The 22,255-nt window shown below is 39.7% G+C and overlaps 1 protein-coding gene across 1 annotated transcript in view; it reads right to left on the bottom strand.

Moving 5' to 3' along the window:
• Positions 1-1,377: 1,377 nt before the first annotated feature.
• The window catches only part of parvaa (parvin, alpha a), a 31,049-nt gene continuing 10,171 nt past the window's right edge, over positions 1,378-22,255 (bottom strand). The window contains exons 3-13 of the mRNA XM_083916863.1: positions 21,346-21,416; positions 20,611-20,713; positions 20,270-20,410; positions 15,570-15,685; positions 15,289-15,347; positions 11,630-11,649; positions 11,470-11,531; positions 10,368-10,436; positions 8,316-8,417; positions 3,742-3,814; positions 1,378-3,293 (exon numbers count right to left, since the gene is read on the bottom strand). Coding sequence (XP_083772989.1) covers positions 3,217-3,293; positions 3,742-3,814; positions 8,316-8,417; positions 10,368-10,436; positions 11,470-11,531; positions 11,630-11,649; positions 15,289-15,347; positions 15,570-15,685; positions 20,270-20,410; positions 20,611-20,713; positions 21,346-21,416 — 893 coding nt within the window. The 3' untranslated portion in view covers positions 1,378-3,216. The remainder of the gene's footprint in view (positions 3,294-3,741; positions 3,815-8,315; positions 8,418-10,367; positions 10,437-11,469; positions 11,532-11,629; positions 11,650-15,288; positions 15,348-15,569; positions 15,686-20,269; positions 20,411-20,610; positions 20,714-21,345; positions 21,417-22,255) is intronic.

Raw genomic sequence — 22,255 nt, 5'->3', positions numbered from 1 at the left:
AAAAAGCTTCCTGTGAAAACGTAGTTTTAAGTTATTTCTTAAAGGAGTTGGTCGTTTGTTAAAAAGAACTTAATTAAAAAATCATGTTAAAAATACTTTTCAGTGTCTCCCCAGTCCCTACACATGTAGTTAAAGTTACTGGGTTGGGCCACCCAGATAAATTAACAGCCGCAAAGTATATTTGGCGACCCATTAAAGCATTTTATTATTATTTTGCGGCATTTCTGATGGATGTTAGCCGTACACTGTTAGCAACATGTAGCCTACTGAGGTTAGCAACAACATAAAAGAATACTGCAGTGCAGAGTGGAGGCACGTGAGCCCTTTCACACAAACTCTCGATTGAAGATTGGATTATAACCTCTACAATGTTCTCATCTTGAAATATGCTACAATACACAAGGATAACTCTACAATTTCCGACCCACACACACACACACACACACACACACACACACACACACACACACACACACACACACACACACACACACACACACACACACACACACACACACACACACACACACACACACACACACACACACACACACACACACACACACACACACACACACACACACACACACACACACACACACACACACACACACACACACACACACACACACACACACACACACAGACATGCTTTTTATGACCAAAAAGAGCATATTGACATATCTACCCCGTTCCCTGCTATTTCTATGTTAATTTTATTGTTTGCATTTGTTTTGGAGGACCACAATGGAAGCCTTAGTGCTTTATAGTCTTTTCATCCTTGGTGATATTTTAGTATTGACTGTCGTGCAGTGTTGTGTGTTTTCTAATCATCAAATAAAATCAATCAATCAATCAATCACAAACGCACAATCAGAGGTTTCTGTGTTCATAAAATACAGACGGACAAAACTGGAAATTAAAAAAACAACTTGCAATCAAAAACCTCTGAATCAGAGTGGTTTCGTAACGTGCGTGGGTGTCAGCAGAGAATACTGCAATGCCACAGTATAACAATAATACATCAACACACAAACACGCACACAAACACAACAGTATACAAACCCATTTCCCCTACTTTCTTTCCAAAAGCTAATGTGGAATGTGTGATGAAAAATGAACCTTTTCATCCATTCAGTAACTGTCTACTGTATTTCAGTTTATGTCAGAAAAACTCTGTTAACGCTCTCTCTCAATAGAAGACTCTAACAGACTATCACAATCTTAATCTCAAGAAAATTGTTGTGTAGCTCCACTTGTTTTTATCTGAGCAGGCTAAATTGGAACCAATCTGACCGATCGATAGTTGCTTGGCTGGGAAAGCATCCACCTTTGCTTCCTTTGAGAGACAAAAAAATGCAGCGGCATTAAGGGACTGAAATATTTATTGAATATAATGTATTAAAACATAAATAGATACATGATGGAGAAAGTGTTGGCAGCTTGAACCATGCAGTTACTGCATTTTTTGTTGAAGAAATGAAATTGGCTCGGAAGTCGAACACAACATACATTTATTACATGTATATTCAGTCAATTCAATCTAATGTGCATTAAAAATACAATGCATAAAATGTATTCAACCGCAGAGCAGAGCAGCGTGATTATATATTGTTAATGTACTTTGTACCACCTCAATGGAATACAATAAAAGTGAGTGGCTGCTGAGGAACGCCTTGAAGGTTTTACAGTGTGAATAGAACAAAGCTTTGGTCAATTATCCCTCAATACATGCAAAGGAAGTCTGGGACGATACCAATACTAAATACTATGTATGGGGAGCTGATAGCTGTGTTCACGTTTGAATAAAGGCACTTATGAACGACTTAACAAGAGCAGACAGAAGAAACTAAAAAATAGATGGAAAACTCATAAAGAACAAGCGTATCAAAATGTACAATAAATACTGTTAAACGTTTTCTTTGCGGAATTAAGATACAGGTGTAGTTCATCTAAAATCTCCCCTTCATGATATCTATGCAGACGACAGTTATTACAGAATAACCTCTATGACTTTAAGTCTTTGTTTTTATGCAAAAATACTCTGCTGTGATTAATATTTGGTTTAAAGAGGCAATCGTTAATCTATCAGTCTTGGTTGTTTTAGCGACAGCCGAAGCAGTTTAACACCATAGGTGCCAGAAAACAAACTACTGTCATTTTAATTAAAGTCTTATAATATAATAATTTGCCTTTTTCTGTCATTCTGTGAGCGACCATGATCTGATTTGATGCTGCACATGTCACGGCATGTGTGTGCCCGCAGCCAGAGTGTTACAGGTGTGCAGCCTGTCGCCTGCAGCTCCTCATCTAACAGCTCAGTGGGGCTCCTGCTCACTGCTCTTTACTTCCTGACAGATTTCAAACCGATCCACTGTCAACAAATGCTGTAAAAAGGACGGTTGTCTTGTAGATGCATTTTTAATGGACATTGCATTTCCTGTGACTACTTCATAATAAAAGTCAACTTGTGTTTCAGTTAAATGTTTTTGAATGGGCAGCAGCAGGAAGTGTTCCGTTTGCATTAGCAGTAACTGAATACAGCATTTATTCCAGATTTGTCGCCACAGTGTGAATTCTGCCAATATATAAACATTGCAATACTTTTATCAGTAGGCCATTCATCTTGCATTACCACATATTCACAGCGCTGCGGAGTGTGTTCTGGCTACACCGGCTTATCATTCTGCCTTGTTTGTATTTCTTTAAACCAATAACAATCATCCTGGGCGGCACTAAGCCAATGTTGCCCTTGCAAAATACTGTAGACTGCGCTGCCTGCTTTCTATCAGTTGGGCGGGAGCTTGGACCTCCATGGATCCTCAAAAATAGTTTCAGTGTGCTGTACTGTACTGTGTACTGTACACATACAAGTCAGTACAGTCAAGGTAAGACATTTAGAGGACATAAACAGAAGAAAAATACATTTTAGAGTGGAGGGGGTCTTTAGCTAAACATTGGCTATCTTATTTAGTTCATAGATGTCTGTAGGACTGTATAGCAATGCCACATATACAATAAAGAGTTCAACAATGTGTGGCACACAAGCCAAATATCTCTCCAGGATTAAATAGTAAAAAAAAGACAGATTTGTGTGTGGTACATGATCGAACAATGCATGCATTCAGATAAAAACACACAACGAATAGAAAGATTTTTTTTAAGCTCTAACGTGTGGTCCATGGTATAAGTGTTCCCTCTCTCCACGCATGGTGCTCAGTCCACGTTCCTGTACCTGGTGAAGAGGTTGTAGAGGACGCGCAGTGTCGATTTAAGGTCGCAGTTCACTATATCTGGAAAAAAACATAGAGAAAGAATAGAAGTTGTATATAGATGTATTCGAGTACACATGCGAGTGTAAAGTGCATTAAACAAGAGCGGCTGCAGGCTGGACTGTGGATGCCACACTCCTGCCTCCCTTCAGCTGTAATGGCCTGTATCCAGCAGACAAATCTCTCCTTTAGCAGACGCCAGTATTTAAAAACCCTTTATCTTTTTATCTATGAACAATATTAGACCTACATTTTGAGTTCCGTTATACACTGCTAACAACACATTTGCTGCAGCTGTTGAAAAATAAGTGTGTCAAACATAGAAGGCCATTTTCTTTCAATTTGTCAGATGCATATTTAATCAACAGATAATTTTTAAAAGTACTGAGGATGCAACATTATTAGAACATTAAAAGACTTGGATCGGGCCAAAACAGCTGGGACATCCCTTGTTAAATGTACTTCCTACCCTCTGGTCGGGGCTTTGGTCTTTCCAGACCTCCGTCCTGCATCAGTTCAAAGGAGAAGGACACGTTGTGGACCTGCAGAGAGAGCGTTGAGACTGTTAGGACACAAGAAAGTGCAGCAGGAAGCATTTTCACTAACTGTGTACATGCAAACGCCACACACACTCACACACACGCACGCACACACACGCACACACACAGGGGATGGGAATTGAGAACCGGTAACAAATTTGGAATTAGAATCCTACGCCTCCGAGCACAGCAATTCCTTTTATAAGGCCGGCATTTTTTCTGACAGTTGCACACTGCAAAACAATGCGATAAACTCACACACCGCTGGAAACTTGTAACAGGAAGGAGTAATGGCAGGGATAAAAAAATGTTCCAAAGAGTGGCTTCATTTAACGAAGAAAGATGACAACGGTGTTGCCTGTCCTTTAAATGATAATGTCCAGAAAGTGTGCAAACACCAGAACAATGGTGAAACATTTTGCTACACGTCGTGGGCTTAAATTCCAGGAATGCCTTGCATTTGACCCTCCACATGAGGGTCAAACTGTTCCAATCAAGCAGCAGGTCTGTTACTGAGGGTAAACATCCTTTTGTAAGAACATTGGTTCCATGCCGGACTTCTCATTTCATTACATTCTCTCATTTCATCGACACCATGCTCAAACTTGGATAATAAAACTTTTTCAGACACTAAAACATGTGTAGGCCGCCCTTTTATCCACACAGAAGACTGATCAGGAATCAATATGGGAATCGATTAAAGAATCGGACTGATAAGCTGAATCGATAATGGCATTGGTATAAATCAAATCTTACACACACACACACACACACACACACACACACACACACACACACACACACACACACACACACACACACACACACACACACACACACACACACACACACACACACACACACACACACACACACACACACACACACACACACACACACACACACACACACACACACACACACACACACACACACACACACACACACACACACACACAGCTCTTCACTGATAAGGGAACATAGAGACACTGGTTGCTAAATCTCACAATACACTCTGGGTCCATTCAATCGCGCTGCAGCAGCTTCCTGTGCTGGCAAACACAACCCTGCTCTGTTCTGTAAGACCATAAGCCTTCAGCAGCTGCACAAACACTCTGTTCCCTCATTTATAAATGGATACATGTCTGCAGTGTCACTCACAGACCTCAAAACTCCAAGAAATGGATACAGTCATTGAAAGCCAGGTTTTACATGTCATTAAAAAACACTAACAACAGTAAGTAGCAACACTTCTACACAACACAGCGTAGAGTGTTTCTTACATTAGATGCATGAGACGGCTTTTCCTGGAAACGAACAAATCGCGATGAACCATGCCAAAATGCTTATTCAAAAGATGGAGCCTGAATCTTTTTCAGGTGGACAATTTAAAGATGGAATTACTTTGATTTTCAATCCTGCTGCATTTAGAGGAGCAGCGATACAGTTGTGGGGAGGCAACCAGCAAAGACGTCTAAGCCAATCTGACTTGTGAACAGACTTGAGTTCAAGAGAAGGAAAACCAATTATAGGGAAGATATAGAAAAAGCTGAAAGATGTTCTATGCCCATTGTATGTGTGTGTGTGTGTGTGTGTGTGTGTGTGTGTGTGTGTGTGTGTGTGTGTGTGTGTGTGTGTGTGTGTGTGTGTGTGTGTGTGTTTGCGCGTCCTGCTGTGATGTACTAAAAGCTTTGCCCAACAAGGGTTTATTGTGCGAAAAGCGTGACCTTTGTCGTCTAATACAATCAAAAAGAAAGGAAGAGAATGAGCCTTAAGTAGAGATCTACTGAGCACAAGCAGGAGTGTTTTCTTGATGCCTTGTGCTACTTTTCACAGCCCACCCCTATAGTGCCACACACACACACACACACACACACACACACACACACACACACACACACACACACACACACACACACACACACACACACACACACACACACACACACACACACACACACACACACACACACACACACACACACACACACACACACACACACACACACACACACACACACACACACACACACACACACACACACAGTAATAGAGCCGAGCCCCTAAGCCACTCCAGTGTTTCCCTGTGCAAAAGGAGATTACAGATGCTGTGGGGCTGGTGCCTGTTCTTCCGGGCCAGGAGTGTGTGTGTGTACACATTGTAACACCGATGCCCATTCTGCTTTGGAGCTTGGCAGGGGACTCTGGCCAAGACCCAAACAAAAGGCTACTGTGGTGTCTCCGCAGATTGCCTGTTTAGAATACCATAGTACTACAAAGGCCAATGGAGAGGAGGGATGGCTCCGCACTGAATGGGCAATGGGGAAAACGGATGGCATTTATCAGGCTATTGAGAGGAGAGTCCTGGCTCCGAGTGCACAGGCTCCTCAGAAATTAAGTATTGATTTAAGAGTTTCTTAAACTATAGGTCAAGACCAAAGATGGATCACAGTCGTTCCTCACGGACCTCGAAGAGAAAAGACACACTGATATGGTAGAGCGGAAAAAACCTGTGCTCAAGTACATTTTGTTGGAATTCTTGCTGTCCAGTAACAAGTCAACCAGGGCCACTCCACAACAGTTGCTTCATTCATTTGCCAGCTTTAATTTGAAGGCACAAATATAAAGCAATTATAGCCTACATATACAATACACAGAACATGAGTAAACCACTTCTGAACATAAAGTTATTGATTTTGCTAAATAATCATCATTACAAACCACAGGCAGATGACAAAATTAGGGGCGCAGCTTGCGATTATGTTAGTAATCGACTATTCTGTTGATTGTTATATCGATTAATTGTGTAGTCAGATAAGAAATACTAATAGTAAATAGACAAAAGAGAAAATAAGACCTTTATTAAAATGAGTAACTAATTAGCTTTATTTTTTAGTATTTAAAACTTTAAATGTATAAGAATGAATTGCTTATTTATACTACTTATGATTTATCCGTCAAAACTGTGTGAAAAACTGAGCGAAAACTTTGTGAAATGTCTTTATTCTGTGATTTTTTTGGGTTGCTGGAAAAAAAACAACTGAAACTTTGAAATCTGAACTGAGGACTTCTCTAAGTACAGACACAATTCAAGCATTTTACTGAATCAATTTAGGCACATTCCAGAGTAAATGGCCCGTATTCTTTCCTTGAAATAGCTACATTCCTGAATAGTTACATGTTTGCGCTATCAATTTAGAGATTTTCCAAAGTGAATGTCAAAGTGTATGATTCAACTTTCCCCCATGGTTTACTCTAGTGTTAAAAAAGGAAACAAAAATAAATGATAAATCGTAATATAGAATCGCAATACTTGTAGAATTACAATACTTTAAGTTGTGCTCTATAAGATTTGAGATCTCTTGTTTCTAGCTGCCTTTTTGGCGGTAAGATGTAACTGTAGGCGAGCCTGTTTGCAAGCCTGTTTGCGAGCCTCTTGTCACGTTCATGTTCACTATGTGTGTTTACTACTGTATTTCTTTTTTGCTCTTTTGTAAACTTTACTGAAACACATTCACTTCTCTACTTCCAGTCCGCCCCCTAAATGTTACCCTCTTAAATCCATACGCACACACGTTCCTATTACACTTCTGCCCTTACAAGCCTGACTCAGAAGTTGGAATTTTTGATTTCCAATTACAAGTCAACGCGGCAAAGCTGTTGGTGACGATCTGGGCCGACAGACCAAATGCTGTCAGAAGCGTCAATAACATAGCGGCTTATTTACATCCGGCCCACAAATGTCGCCACAGACGCAGATATTGGAATACTCGCCAAAAAAGGCAAGAAGAAGTGCTTTCATTAGGTAGTAAAAAATCAATCACTGTTCTTATTGAGAGGAGAGTCCTGGCTCTGAGTGCACAGGCTCCTCAGAAATGAAGTATTGATTTAAGAGTTTCTTAAACTATAGGTCAAGACCAAAGATGGATCACAGTCGTTCCTCACGGACCTCGAAGAGAAAAGACACACTGATATGGTAGAGCTCACGACGAGACGAGCAGAAAATATCTCGTAAATATACGTCCAAGTTAAAGTAGGAGAGCGAAGGGCTTCAATAAAATTCTAATTTTCCATATGTGGTCCTTTTTATATATTTCCAGATGTTTACACAACTCTCACTTTTAACTGTAAAATCACCACTTTTAGATTTAGACTCACATTTTCACGTTAATACAACGAAAAACACGGCCTCAGTTTATCAGCAGCATGATTAGCTATTTACTTTTGTCATTCGCGACAAAAGTGAGCAGAAGTAGTTGCATGCAAAATTGCAAACATGCCTTCAGAGAGATTTTTAAAAATATTTTGGTAACAAAAATTAAACCTTTTTCACAAGGTCCAAAAAGGTCACTGTTGAAATCTTTTGTAACAGATTTAAATGAGATACATTGGTACATTTCAGACTGCTGCCCTCCATGAGGGAGCAAACTACAACCTTGTCAGAAGCTTTCAAAATCAGAAGTCCAGCTCAATGACGGATATGGAGCAAGAATTCACACTTTACCTTTTGGTCGAAATTCTCTGGTGTGAGGAAAAAGTTATAGAGCGGCACAAAGTATCCCTCCAGCAGCCCCATCAGCAATACCAGATAAACACCGTCTGCAAACTGAGACAGAAGCACAGTGACGTAAACAGACTTATGCTCAGTCCGCTGTTACTGAACAGTGCTGACATTTGGTGTCAACAAGTTGAACTGATTTGGAAACAAGTGGCATTATCTCAGGTATGTTTACAGAAGGCTAAAATCTCAATGACAGATTAAAAAAAATGTTAAGATGGGCATGCTTTTCAAAATATTCAAACATTAGTATACAGTGTTTTATTTTGTGCCAGTAGAAGATATTTCCCGCCTCCAGAATGGAGAAAAGGCTTTAGAAACACCTGCACACGGTCGTAGTTGACGAATAACATTTAACAAAATGTTTTGCGACTTCTTGCCGCTCCTACTTCTCTCTCCTAGCCTAGCATCATCTCAATCTCAAGGAGTGTGACCTACAACCAATTACAGCAACAAAATGATATAGCGCATTTCTGTGAAATGTTTAAAGTAAATGAGTTGAAAAGGAAATTGGTGGAGATGATGTATCTAATATCAGTTACATTTTTAGGTGTTGTCATATTATAAACAAGTTTAGTTTAGCTAATCAAATCATAACACAAAACACAGCCCAGTAAAAACCCATACCATTTAGGCATAGGCAGGGATCAACAATAAGGGTTTCCTGGGGAAAGTAAAATGCCACGTCGAGCCATTAAATTTAGCAACCTACAAGCCTAATCACGGGGCAAGTGGCAGAAAATAAATAAACACATTGTTTTTTTTCTGAAGCTAAGGATGGAAGAAGCTAAGGAGTGAATTCCTTCTCATCTCTGTTGAGAGTTGCAGTACTCATCAGGCGGGTAAGGACAAAGTTTATGTCCTAAAGCGCAAGCATACATTTTAATGACCCTGGAAACAGGATTTTAGTGGGGGGGTGTTGGTGGATGTGGACGAAACTCCAACTTCGTATTGTATAAGTTGCCTCAAGTGCCATAACACCTTTAAGAAGCTATACTCAACATTCAGAACATTAAAAAAGAAGCAAACAGCTATTTTCTATGTAAAGATATAGTGGAGCAATGGCGTCCTGAGCAGAGAATGAAGTCTGTCCCTCTGTCAGTGATGGAATCAGAGTTTCTCTGTTGTATGTTGTGATAGATGGTACGTTGTTAGTTCATGGGGCCATGAAAAAACATTGTTATTACACATACTGAGAAACAGCCTGTGAAAGTGGTGTGGAGGCAATCCCAGCATGCATTTTTTTATTTTTCAGTATTTCAAGTAGAGCACCTCCAAATAAAGATTGAAGATTATAATCAACTTTAGTCTTTGTTGATTATTGATTACTGCCCATAAACAATTTCTATAGGGGCAAGTAAAAAATGATTTCTGGGTAAAAAAAAAATAAAAATAAAAAAAAAGCAACATTAAAAGGTATAACGTGAAACAAGTATTATAACTATTAGTGATTGATAACTATTGATAACACACAGCAGTCAAAGTCAGTGGAGCCAATGCAGAGCTTCATTGTCTGTTTGTGCCTTACTTGTGCTCTGTGATTTAGTATCTGACACTGAGGGGGAGGGTTGTCACAATGTGGCAGTTTGGAATCAGATGGCCCTGATAGGCCTAACGTTACATTCATTAATAAACTGTGAATTTGATCCCATATTTGCTACTGAGGTAAACGCTTCATGCTCCCTGTCGTCTCTATGTCTTTGTTGTAACAGGTAGGTAGTGAGACCAGCGTCAGAGTGGAGCGGCGTCTTTGTTGCCACCAACTGCTCTTTAGAACAACCAATAACTAATAAAAGACAGCTATGCGTTGGCAATGTCTCAGGGTCTTTGACCTATTTTCCTCTCTTTTACATGACTGCTGAAAGTAGAGACAGCAAGTTTATTGTATTTGGCACTAATTATTTAGCAGCAACATTGCTGTCAAATGCATATAGGGGAAACATTTTGTAGGACCTTTGAAAATGTTTTCCTGTGTGTGTATGTAGGTGTGTGACGTACCTGTGTGTCCAACTCAGATACCTCTAGGTTGAGCTTGTTGAGGTGTTTGTTCACAAATGTGATCAATGTCTGAGAAAAACACCAAGGAAAAACAGAAGTTGGCAACATTTCAAACAAGACAGAATTTACAAATATCTGCATTCACAACTTTACGGACATCTGGCTTGTTAGCAACTAAACCACAGTATCTCGGCGGCTATCACAATTTGACATGATTAATGCAATATCTTATGCATCAATAAGAATTGAATTGTTGTTTTTTTTTAACTCAAGGCCCACTTACTAGCTTATTTTTCTGGGGCTCTCAATCACATATCACCTTCTACATTAGTGGATGGAGTTTACTCAGTTGTCCAGCCAGCTCCATGACAAATAAGAATACTCCATCCACTGACAGAAAGACCATCGGGGTGGGATTGAAAGTTCTCGAAAAAAGGAGATAGTAAGAAGAACTGGAGTTGACTCCGAGGTCAAGAATGAACTTTCATGCTCAAAACTTTTGTAGATTAGAAGAGCTGCTTATAACACTACTCTTCTCACGTTAAAACACAGTCACTTTCCCCTCACAACGATGACATAAAGTCCAAGAATGGTTTTGGAATAGAGATTAAAGAGCAGAGATATCTGCAGACAAGATTCTCCTTACTGCTCCAGATTCATGATAGATGTTAACACCTTTTTTTTCCCATTTCTTTATCACAACCTGTTTCTGGCACTGTAGAGCGTGCATAAGCCCTACATATCTAAAGGTCTTCTGTTTCCACCAGGACAACAACAATACTGCTACACCAAATGTAAATTCATGGCAATTTTTTTATCTGGGCGAGTTCCCCACTTTGGTTTTGCAATTATTCCTATTTTTGAAGTCTCAAGGTTGGCAAGTATGCTCTATCGTCATCCACGGAAAGGAGGAGCTCCATTTGCTCTGTAAAAATAATAAAAAGTGCATCTGAACACTAAATGGATGTCGATAACCATGGCAATGACCGAAGCTTCGAAGCACATGAGGGTTCAGTGTTAGTTGCCATTTCTCCATTAGACCTTCTTGATATTCTAATACACGACTGATACAATTGAGACGGCCACTGCAAAGCCTCAGTACCTTTTTGACGACATTCAGCTTATCTGGAGCATGGTCAAAGAGGGTATCAAAAGCGTCGCGCTCTGTGAAAAATAAACAAAATATGTTTTCGTTAAAAAATGATATGTGAATGTTCCTGAAAAAAAAATTGCTCAATAAACTCTTCTTTATGAGGACATACCGTGTCTGCCAGAGAAAGCCCTGAGAGAAAATAAATTGGAGGAGAGAGAGAGAGAAAAAGGGAAGACAAACACGTCAAACGCACAAATCAAAGGGAATATCTGCTTTTTCACACTTGAACATTCATAGAAAATAACTGGAAAATGAAAGACGAGTGCTTCCAATTCAATCACAGAGGAATGTAGAGAATGGGGGTATTATGTCACAGAAATCACAATACAATAATAGAGCGAGGGTATCATAATTTGATGAACAATAAGCACAGATGCACCTTGGGTATTCAAATAAGCTGGGCATCAACACTGGGATGTTCACAATGACACATGCTATAGCACAATGTAATAATCTCAACAGCGGAACAAAACTGTTTGATATTAATACAATGGATGAAGAATGTACATGCAGGTTTTGTATGGGAATGGAGGGCCTCTCTTGTCTACTATTACAATGTTAGCACTATGGAGGATGTTGTTGTGGGAGAGGGTCAGGTGGTTTTGGAGGGTACGGAACACTGCAGTGTGAGTGTCCCCGAGGAAGAGACATCACAGTGGGCGGGCCAGCAAGAAATGGCAGGCGCACACACTCACACACATACAAACGCACACACGCACTCTCACACATGTTCATGGTGTAATCTGTGATGGCAAAGGCAGGCATGTCTGGGCAATGTTCCTGGTGGGTTGGTAATAACCGTATTTCCACTGTGACCATGTGTGAGTGTGCTATTAACAGTGTATCCATCTACCATGACAAAATGTGTGTGCTTGTGTGTGTTGGCCTGCCGTTATCTCCCTCGTTGCTGCTGTCAGGCTGCAGGACAGCCTCACAGGGAGACAATAAGTGTGTGTGTGTGTGTGTGTGTGTGTGTGTGTGTGTTTTAAATTGTCTAATTCTTCAGCTAAGGGTGCCATCATATATGTTGTTGAAACATAATGGTTGTCTATTCACCACTACAAAATATTCTTCTCAAATTATATCTAAAGCACAGTGGACTGCAGTTCAGAACATATTTAAGGTCCCACCACAATGATGAATTCTACTGACAGGCTGTACACACACACAGACACACACTCCCACGATTTGAAGGCCCAATCCCATGTCTCATTTTACCCCTATCCTGGTTCTTGAGTGCCCCTCCCTTTTCTCTCGTTACCCTTCAGAACAGAGCCACAAGAGGTAGGGGTGGAAATCTTTACACCACTCTGTAGGAGCTAGATAGCTCCGAAAGATGGTGGTAATGCAACAACATAGCTGTAAACTTAGCTGCTAGATTTTTTCTATCTGTACATTTGACATTCCCACTTGTTTTTTCTTTGACCACACTCCCATTGAGAAATCATTATTGACCCTGTGTTAACGTAAAATTACATATGATAAATAATAAATAATAACTGAATTGGCTAGTGCCAAATTTGCTGCTGAAATTATTTCAAGCTTCATCCAAGGCACATGGAGATAACTATCCATCACAAATCGTCGCTTACATTCTATTGACACCATGAATGACAAACTTTCTGAAATGTGTGTTATGACGATGTAACTGGTATATCTACTATATGGTTACTTGCGAATGTATGGGCTTCTCTTGCCGCTCCAGTGCCTCTATTGACGCCGTGATTTAGCGTTTTTTTTTAAATGCGTTCCAGGATGATTCAACTGCATACTGCATAGATATTCCAACATGTTTTGAATCTTATGCCTGTGCAAAGAAAAATACTACATTTGTGGACTTCTATCGCTCTATGTTGGCTTTGTTTGCAAAGCTTTTGGTGGCAAATTGTGGGAATTTTCGTCTTCCACTCACTTTTGAGTCTGCATCTGAAAAATCTCCTTTTCGAGAGGTGCCCATTTATGATTTAGATGCTAGAATATAGTTACTGAACAGGTCACAAAACCAGTTACATCTTGTTATTCATGAGGCCAGTCACATTGCTGCACCTTTGTAGGCTGCATGTTTTTATTGGAGGGAATCACTGCAACTGGACACAGCTTTGTATGTGATACACACAAAAAGTCAGGATGTTTTCATTCAATATGTACTCGTGTAATGCCTTTTCAGGGCGGGCCGATCGCTTGGCCTCCAGTATCGCTGCTTGCAGCTTTCTCGAGAGCTGCTCATCCAAACGACTTCACACTCGACACTGCACTTCCTTGAACCCTGAGCCCTGAGCTATACACTGCAATACAATACAATGCTAGACTATATGTGTCATTTGCTAACAGCTAATTATTTGGGACCAGGCAATTTCAGATTATAAATACAAAATATAAATCAACTGATTAATTATGATGTAATAGAATGATTCTGAATCTAGAATTTGTTTTTATCAACACACCTGTTCATCATCACAAGCCCTTTAGTTAGCACTGGGACTCATCTTTCCATTTTGATCTAATGGATGTTAGTGGCGTCGTTTCACCTTGTTCGTTCCAACTGACAGCAAAAGGAAAATACATTCTTGAAGAAACCATTTTAACTTGATTAAGTGTATAATCAATCAGCTTAGGACGAGCCTTCACATCTACATATGTCGTATCTGTTGTGTCCACGTCCTGTTTTCAGTTTTCATAATAGTGTTACACAACCAAGCCCAAATACCAAATCAATATGGAAATAAGATTAATTGCATAACATTCACAGAACTTTACACTGTAGAGTTTCAGAATAAAAGATATTTCAAAATATACTGTCCACCAGAATATTATTTTGGATTAAAAACTAAAGCTAGGCTAAATACCAATTTTGCAGGAATACTTTTGTTCAATTTTTTCGAAATGACTATCTATGTTTTTGAAGAATGGAAGAATATGAATTACATTTGGTCATAGATTTGCCTTTGTGTGTTTACATAATTGCAATCAGTTGATACCTTTTTAAAAAAATAAAGTATAATCTTATGCTTTCATGCCATAATTTGCCACACTGCCTTTATTAGTCCTCTCAGAGGACTGGAGTAGAACCTGAAGCGTGTACTAAATCGATTAAAAAATTGATTTTGAATCGTTATGAACAGAGAATGGAATTTGAACTGAGAATCGTTTTGAATGGTAGAAGAATTGGAATCGAATAATTCGTGAGAAACCCAAAGATTCCTGCACCTACTACACCCCATCATAGGCAAGTGAAGTAAATCTAAATCATAACAATATGGGGAGCAGCACTCGCTGTACTTAGAAATGCACTCAAAAGATCTTTAAATCCAATGAGACTTTTTGTTAATGGTGAAACAAGTTCAATGTAATAGAGCTATTAGCAGCAGGTTGCACCAGCACTGTATGTCACTGTCTTGATTGATTAACCACACCTTCTTTGGGCGTGGCCTCCAGAAGGCGTAAGAGGCCTGAAAGCTGGGAGGTCACTCTCTGACTCAGGCCTGCTGCACCACCACCACCACCACTTTCTCCTTTGTTTGGTTTGATGCACCTTTCAACATACCTGCACCATATTTCCCATTATCCACTGCATTATCCATTGCTAACACAACTGATATAATTTACTTACATACTCTACACCTATTATTAGTTAATTTGGTTCATTCCTTTTTGAAACATTGATGTCTGTGTGGCCTCCCTTTTTGTTGCCATCTTTGAGCCAGATAGTAACAACAGCAAAACATGTTGTGAGGTGTTAAACCAAGTCAGGTAGCAGAGCGTACATACTCTGTGTTGCCAGTGATTTCCTCTTGAATTTGTCTGGACTGAAGGATGCCTTCTCTTTTCTGAAAGACATGAATCGAGGACAGCTTATGTAAATGTGATTTTTTCTTTTTTATTCTACTGAAAAAAGATACTGGCTCCTGTAAATCCAAAGATTAATTCACAGGAGTGGTGAGCAGTGTTATACAAAGCATTCTCCAGAAAGGTGTTTACTTGTTATACACGTAAATAGACAAGAACTGTATATTCATACCAGAAGGCCTTTAAATCAAGGTTACACCCACCTGAACGACCACTATTTGAATAGAAACGTGGTCTGGCAATCTGATTGGTGCTCTGAAGTGTTGCGACAGAGCCACCAGCAGGTGCAGGATGGCAACTATACTCTTAGCATGAACCGCTAACAGGAGAAAACAACAGAAAACAGAATCACAGAACAATAGTTATGGAACAAATCCTATAAATGAAATGTATATATACATACATATGTGGAGGTGGAACTTTATACCAAAGTATAAATACTTAATTTATTCTGAAATATTGTTATTTTTATTGTCCAGAATTTGATAGAATATCTGCTGTAGCTATACCCCTGCTGTACTTGCATGTTTTTTAAATAACCAAGGCACTGCAACAAAAACCTTTATTTTATGAAAAAAGAAGTAAGCAAAATTAGAGAACAATTGACTTTATTGTTGAACACACCCTACTTATCTGCAGCTCTCCTGGTTACTTTGTAAGATGGAAGCTGCTCTAAGGAGACTGAAACCCTGAGACAGCAGGTTGTCCAGATGAAGGCCAAAGGGATGACCCTCTTATCCATCAGAGAGAGGTTGGGTGTTCACAGTCTGTGATTTCATGAATATTGAAACTTTACAAAGGCACAGATTAATTTAAGTCCCTCCACGTCTATGTAAAACAAGTGCACGAGAGGACAGGATTATGCAAAAACTCTCAATGGGGAATCAGTTCAACACTGCAGCTGGAGTTGCTCGCCAGTGCACTGCTGAACAGTACAAGGATCTGTCTCTTCACACAGTGTCTCATTGTTTAAGACTTTTTGGACTGAAAGCCCCCTCTGCAGTGACCAAACCTCTCATCAGCAGAAAGAATAAAAAGGCTAGACTTGCCTTTGCTGAGGAACATGTTGTGTGGACAGAGGAGAACTGGTCCAGAGTGACTTCAGTGATGAGAGGACGTTCAGTTTATTTGTGTCTGATGGGAAACATTGTTTGGGGTAGCACTGGGGAAAGACTGAACCCAAAGTGTGTAAAGAAGTCAGTTACATTTGGAGGAGGAAGTGTCATGGATTGGGGGATGTTTTCTGCAGCAGGAGTTGGGCCTCTTGTACAGCTACATGGCAGAGTGAATGCAAATGTTTATGTGAACCTCCTTCAGCAACATGCAATACTTACTTATTTTTGATGATGTATATAGAATAATATGTCAAGGTGTGCCTTGGAAATACTCGTTTTTGTAAATGAGGTGCCTTGTGACAAAAACATTGGAAAAAAATCCATGATATAATTTGGGATCAAAAAGTTTTGACACTTGGAGGAAGCCCTATATCCCCTGAATGGCCTAGGTCTCTAGTTTATGGTTGGAAAGTTTCAGGAGGATGTGATTATCCTAGAGGTCAAAACTGCTCAGTTTATACAGTGAGCTTAAAAAGAAGGTCTCACTCATTGAATCCACAATAGTCTCGGCTTTACAGCCAGACCTAATTTTATTGACTCCAGTATTCAGAAATATACTAACACTCAATTTTAGAGTAGGAAAAATAATGTATTTGTACAGCCTGACAAAAACTGCATGTTTTTGCCCCCAAACTGTCTGGATCATCATAAAATGTATTCAAAGGGTAGACCCATGGGTATACATATAACTCATTTTCATTAAGATTGCTTGAGGTCAGGGTCAAGGGACCCCTTTGAAAATTACCATGCCATTTTTTCAATCGTCAAAACTTAGCCTTTGGAGTGAAATTTAGCCCCCTCACTGACAAGCTAGCATGCCAAGCTCCTTAGATAGTTTCCTGTGATAATATCTTTACTCCATCTCTAGACTTCTACAGCCTTCGAAAGACAAAATGTCGGCAGGGGCTGCCGGCGGTCGGGTGCAGGTCAAGGGTTTTTTAAACCTTGTTAAAAACTTTATCTTTTGTATTTTTTCCGTGTGAGTAATTCCCTGTAGGTGAACCACATAGTTTCTATTATTTTTCGTCCTTTCAGGAATTTAGAATTCGACATTCAATGTGGCCAAGGTCAAGTACCTTCAATGGTAAATACAAACACAAGATGCCAAAAGTTGCCTTGGAATGATAAAAAAAAAAAATATCACAGAAATAACAGCTTTTGTGCAGAGAAAAGAGACAGAACAACTGATGAGCCATGAAGAGCATGTTCAGTCTGACATTACGGAGCGACATGTCTTTAGTCAACTGAACAAATAGGATTTACCTTTGGATGTTTCTAATGAAAGCCCTTGATTGTATTCCGTGTCAATGGCAAAACATAGATAAGCTAAAAGCATTCATAAAACATGTTAGATCCTCACTGCATAAGAGAATCTAAATAAGATACATCAGGACGAGTGTTTTTCTGAGGCTTCTGAATGGGGAACGAAAGAAGGGACAAACAAAAGTAAATTGATTAAAAGAGAGCTCCTCAAAAGGACTGCAAAATCAATTACATTGCATGTTATTCACTGTGCTCTTTAGCATTTTTGAAGACATCTCTCACAAATAGCTTTCAAGGACAGACTTCTACCAGAGGTGCATTTAAGAATATCATATTATTTGGTTTGAAATAAATGAATTCGATATGGCCCTTCTCTAGTGCACTACTCTCACAAAATCAATTCTGTTTCTTATCTTATAGCTTTTCTCTGTCTCCATCGTGTCATCCATTTTTTTGCCTTATTCATACAGTAATCTGCTCTTCAGCCACGTGCCCCACATCCATTTTCACCTGCCTCCCTCTCCCCTACATGTTACGGCTAATGACATAAGTAAAAGGCAGTGTGCTGGCAGCCTGATAATTAAGTCATTATTACTCCCTGTGTCAGATAAAAGAGTGCCATCAAAGGAGAGATGGAGAGTTCTATTGACATGCATGGCTACATTCACTGTTGTTCTCAATTTCAAAGCTTGCAGCTCAATAAGAAGCATATTAATCCAATGGCAAGACAAGTAAATTCAAACATAAATCCTTTAAGTGGAGGGCTTTAAACAACCTGGCATGTAGCTTATGCTCTCTACCCTTGCATTTGCAAATGTGTACCTGCCAGAGCAAATGAAACATGAACTCTGCAGATTTGTCTGATTCCCAGGCTAAGTTCTCTCCACACATGAGGGGAACAATGAGTGTGTTATCATGGACATGAATATCGCTTTTATGAGGCGTATCCCTGTTCTGATCATATTTGGGATATGGTGTTTACGTGTGCACAGAGAAGTAGGGCTATCATATTTCTCGTAAACACGATAAATACCAGTAACACGGTTACTGAATACTGAAATCTATTTGCGTAGGTGCTGTGTTTACAGAAACAAACTGTGACAGGAAATGTGAAACATTTCGCTCTACATTTACTACCACTTTACTGCTAATTTCTTCTCTGCTCTGTCAGCAACCTTGGGCACGGGTTCCACCATTGGCACGTGGCAGCTTAACCAATGGCACTCTTAAAACAAATGACATGAACATGCCAAATGGCTCTTTCACAGCCACAGGTTGGCACACTGACTGTTATTTATGGTACTTTGACTTTTTCCAACTGAAATAAAGTGTCATGAAGCATTTTCTTTTTTTTTATGAAGGTTGGTTTAAAGGAAAAAAGCTCAAGGACTGGTACTTCAGTGAGCTTCTAACCCTTTGTTGTAGGGTTGTCACAATTGTCACGATACTGATACCAAGGAAAATACTGATACCACAGGGTGAAAATTTAAAAAAAATAAACGCAGAATTTTAAAAATAAAGATTACAACTATACAAACAACATCAATAACAACACTTTTAAAAAGTTGTCTGACGTAGTGAAAATAACTGAAGGGTGTTAATGTGACAAATATCTTCAAATTATCTTGTTTGTTTTATTGTGTTATTATAGCTCAGGGATTTCTGTGGACATTAAATGATTCCATTAAGGTAAAGATCTGGTCCATGCTAATGTATTCAGCTACAGTCCTGTTTATCATCTGTGTTTCTGCTGATCTGTGTTCAGTCAGCTCAGTGAAAATAACATTGCAGGAGGGGGTTTTGTAGACGTTGATATTGCACACTGATTAACAAGAAAATGTAAAAATGCCCCTTCATATCAAAAAGGTTGCCAACTCCAGAGCATTGCAATAACTTCCTTTGCACCAATGCTATCCTGTTAAGGTCACTTACACCACATCAGAGAAGAGTAGATGAAGTGGATGAAGATACAACCTCTTTAATTTAGAAAAGAGAAAGCTCCGTTTCTACATCACTCCAGAGAGAGAGACGTTTCCGTTGTTCCATTGTTTGTATTTCTGTTTACTTTACGTGTCTTGGCTTAAGCTGTGCCTGCGCAGATAGTCGGCGCCATTCAATAACTGGGATAAGGTGTATATATGCAGCGGCATCCCGGTTTCTTTTAGAGTACTCCAGATGGCATACTCGGGTTCCTTGCACTTCTGTGCAATGCCCAACAATGCAATGCACCTCACTGAACGTTCTGTCCCCTGTATTCTCAAATCCATTCACCTTTTCAGCAGATAGAGAATACACACTGACTGGTGACAGTACACTGCAACAGTACAAGACCAAAACGGAATGCTCCATGACAAGAGGCTGACGCATTGTCCCATAAAGTTAAACAAACATACATACTGTATGTTATATGAGCATATACAGCTGCCAACTTGAATTAAATAAATCATATCATCATAAATCATAAAAATAAGAATAGATTACAGCATTACAGTTGTATACAAAGTCGAAAGCGAAACTATCCTTACAGTCAACGTTCCAGCGAATGTTCCTGGTGGAAAGTTTGAGCGAGTCATTGATGCGCTCTAAAACGGTCTGCAGCTTCTGTTTCTGGGCGATCTCCGACTGGGTCACCTCTGCCACGTTCAGTTTCTCACCTTCCAGCTTTTCTGAAGCACAGTACACAGTCACAAATAAATATTACAAAACTTAACACTTATGCACATACACAATCTTCAGTAAGGAAACCTTTACTTCAACATGCATTCATTATGAGTATTCACCTCTTCGTAAAACTATAATGATAGAACAGCGGCTCAAAATGCCAAGTTTAGTTTTGTGTCTCCGTGTGTATGGTTCAACTTCTCACCGAATAGTTTCTGCAGGACCTGTCCGTCGTACAGATCTTCAGCCAGATCCTTCACAATGATCCTCTCCCCCACCAGAACATCGTTTATCCAGTCAATCAACACCTACAGTGGCAGAACAAAAGACTAATGAGTTATCAACGGAACTTGCTTAATCATTTTGAAAGTTATCTTCGAATGTCATATTGTAATGGCATTTTCTTATGAAGTAATTCACTCAATGTCCAGAGTACATGCTGAAACCAAAAACAAATATTACTTCTATGGTCTGTACTGTCTTGCAAATGTACTTTTCATCCAGCTGCATGGCTATGAACTGGTCATTTCCCAGATTTTCAATGAGGACTTTTTTGAATACAGACCAGTGTTGATTAGGCCATATGCTGAGGAGGGCATAAATCGTTACCCCAATCTGAGGCCTTTGGGAGCCTAACAAATGTTCTCCATGAGAGTTTGCCTGTTTGACTCCAGTGATTATTCACAAATGTGCTTGTTCCTGCAGCTGTGCCTGCTCCGTGGCACCATGCTGCCACATCAAGTTACTAAGAAGGGATGGTTTTGGGTCGAGTGATTCAGCCTGTCCACCAAAAGTCACCTTTACACTTTTCCCACTGCTTATTAGCTCCTTATTTTTACTTACTTGTGTCCTTTGTTGCAAGTTATCAACAGATGCAGCATGTTACAGTTGTAAATTTCAGTAGCGTATAAGAAATAGATGGTAAAATAAATAACCTTACCTTCATCAGCTCCTGCAGTTTGCGGTCATTCTTGGAGTTGGGGTCCACCATGGTGCGGACTTCATTCTCCTCTAATGGATGAGCAGAAACATGATAAATGTTGCAACTGAGAAGGAACTTTAAGCCCAGTTCAGAACAAAGATTCGCAACGAGACGAGTTGAAACTTACAACCACTTGCGATGCACGGTCCGCAACGTTCTGAAACCTGCCAGTTTACACCAGTGAGACCAGGCGAGAAGGTTTATCATTTCCATAGCAAAGACTCTCTGTACATATGTTCCAACTTCTGACTTATCAGGCTTTTTTCATAGCTTGATAATTTGTAGCATCATGGAATACAAGGAGGACAGTGATAGTGAGATACTTTCTACAGCTGCATTTCTCTGATTCACTGCTTTTTTCTTGATTTCAGTGCTCCCTCTCCCTATTAAGTGTATAGCTCGCTCAACCCTCTCTCTCTGTTTCTTTCTCTCTCTCATTGAGCCTCCATCCAAAACTGCCATTCCGACCAGCTGACAGTTTGCCGGCAACATCAGCCGGTTTGAGACGTCACATGATGGGTCCGTTCACAGCGCTGCAGCGTTCTAAACAGTTTCATCTCGTCGCAAATCTTTGGTCTGAACTGGACTTTATATTCCAAAATAAGGACGAATAGCCACTTTAATCTTAATAAACTAAAATGATTTTTTCCCCCAAGTAACCAAGTCACAGAGTGGCATAATGACACTAGTCAATCTCAGCATTTAATGTGCATATTATAAGCCCCTTTCACACAGATTCTGCAACAAGCCAAGCAAAGACGTGAGTTGCTGACTCAGGTGAATCCGAACTCACCCTTTTAAAGCTGAAGTTGGTAACTTTCAATTAAGAGGATGTTGTTGTATTTTTCATATTTGCTGAAACTATCAC

The sequence above is a fragment of the Echiichthys vipera genome (assembly GCF_963691815.1).
Source record: "Echiichthys vipera genome assembly, chromosome: 7".
Lineage (NCBI taxonomy): Eukaryota > Metazoa > Chordata > Actinopteri > Perciformes > Trachinidae > Echiichthys > Echiichthys vipera.
Note: the sequence above shows the minus strand (reverse complement) of the source record. Positions and strands in the feature narration are given on the sequence as shown.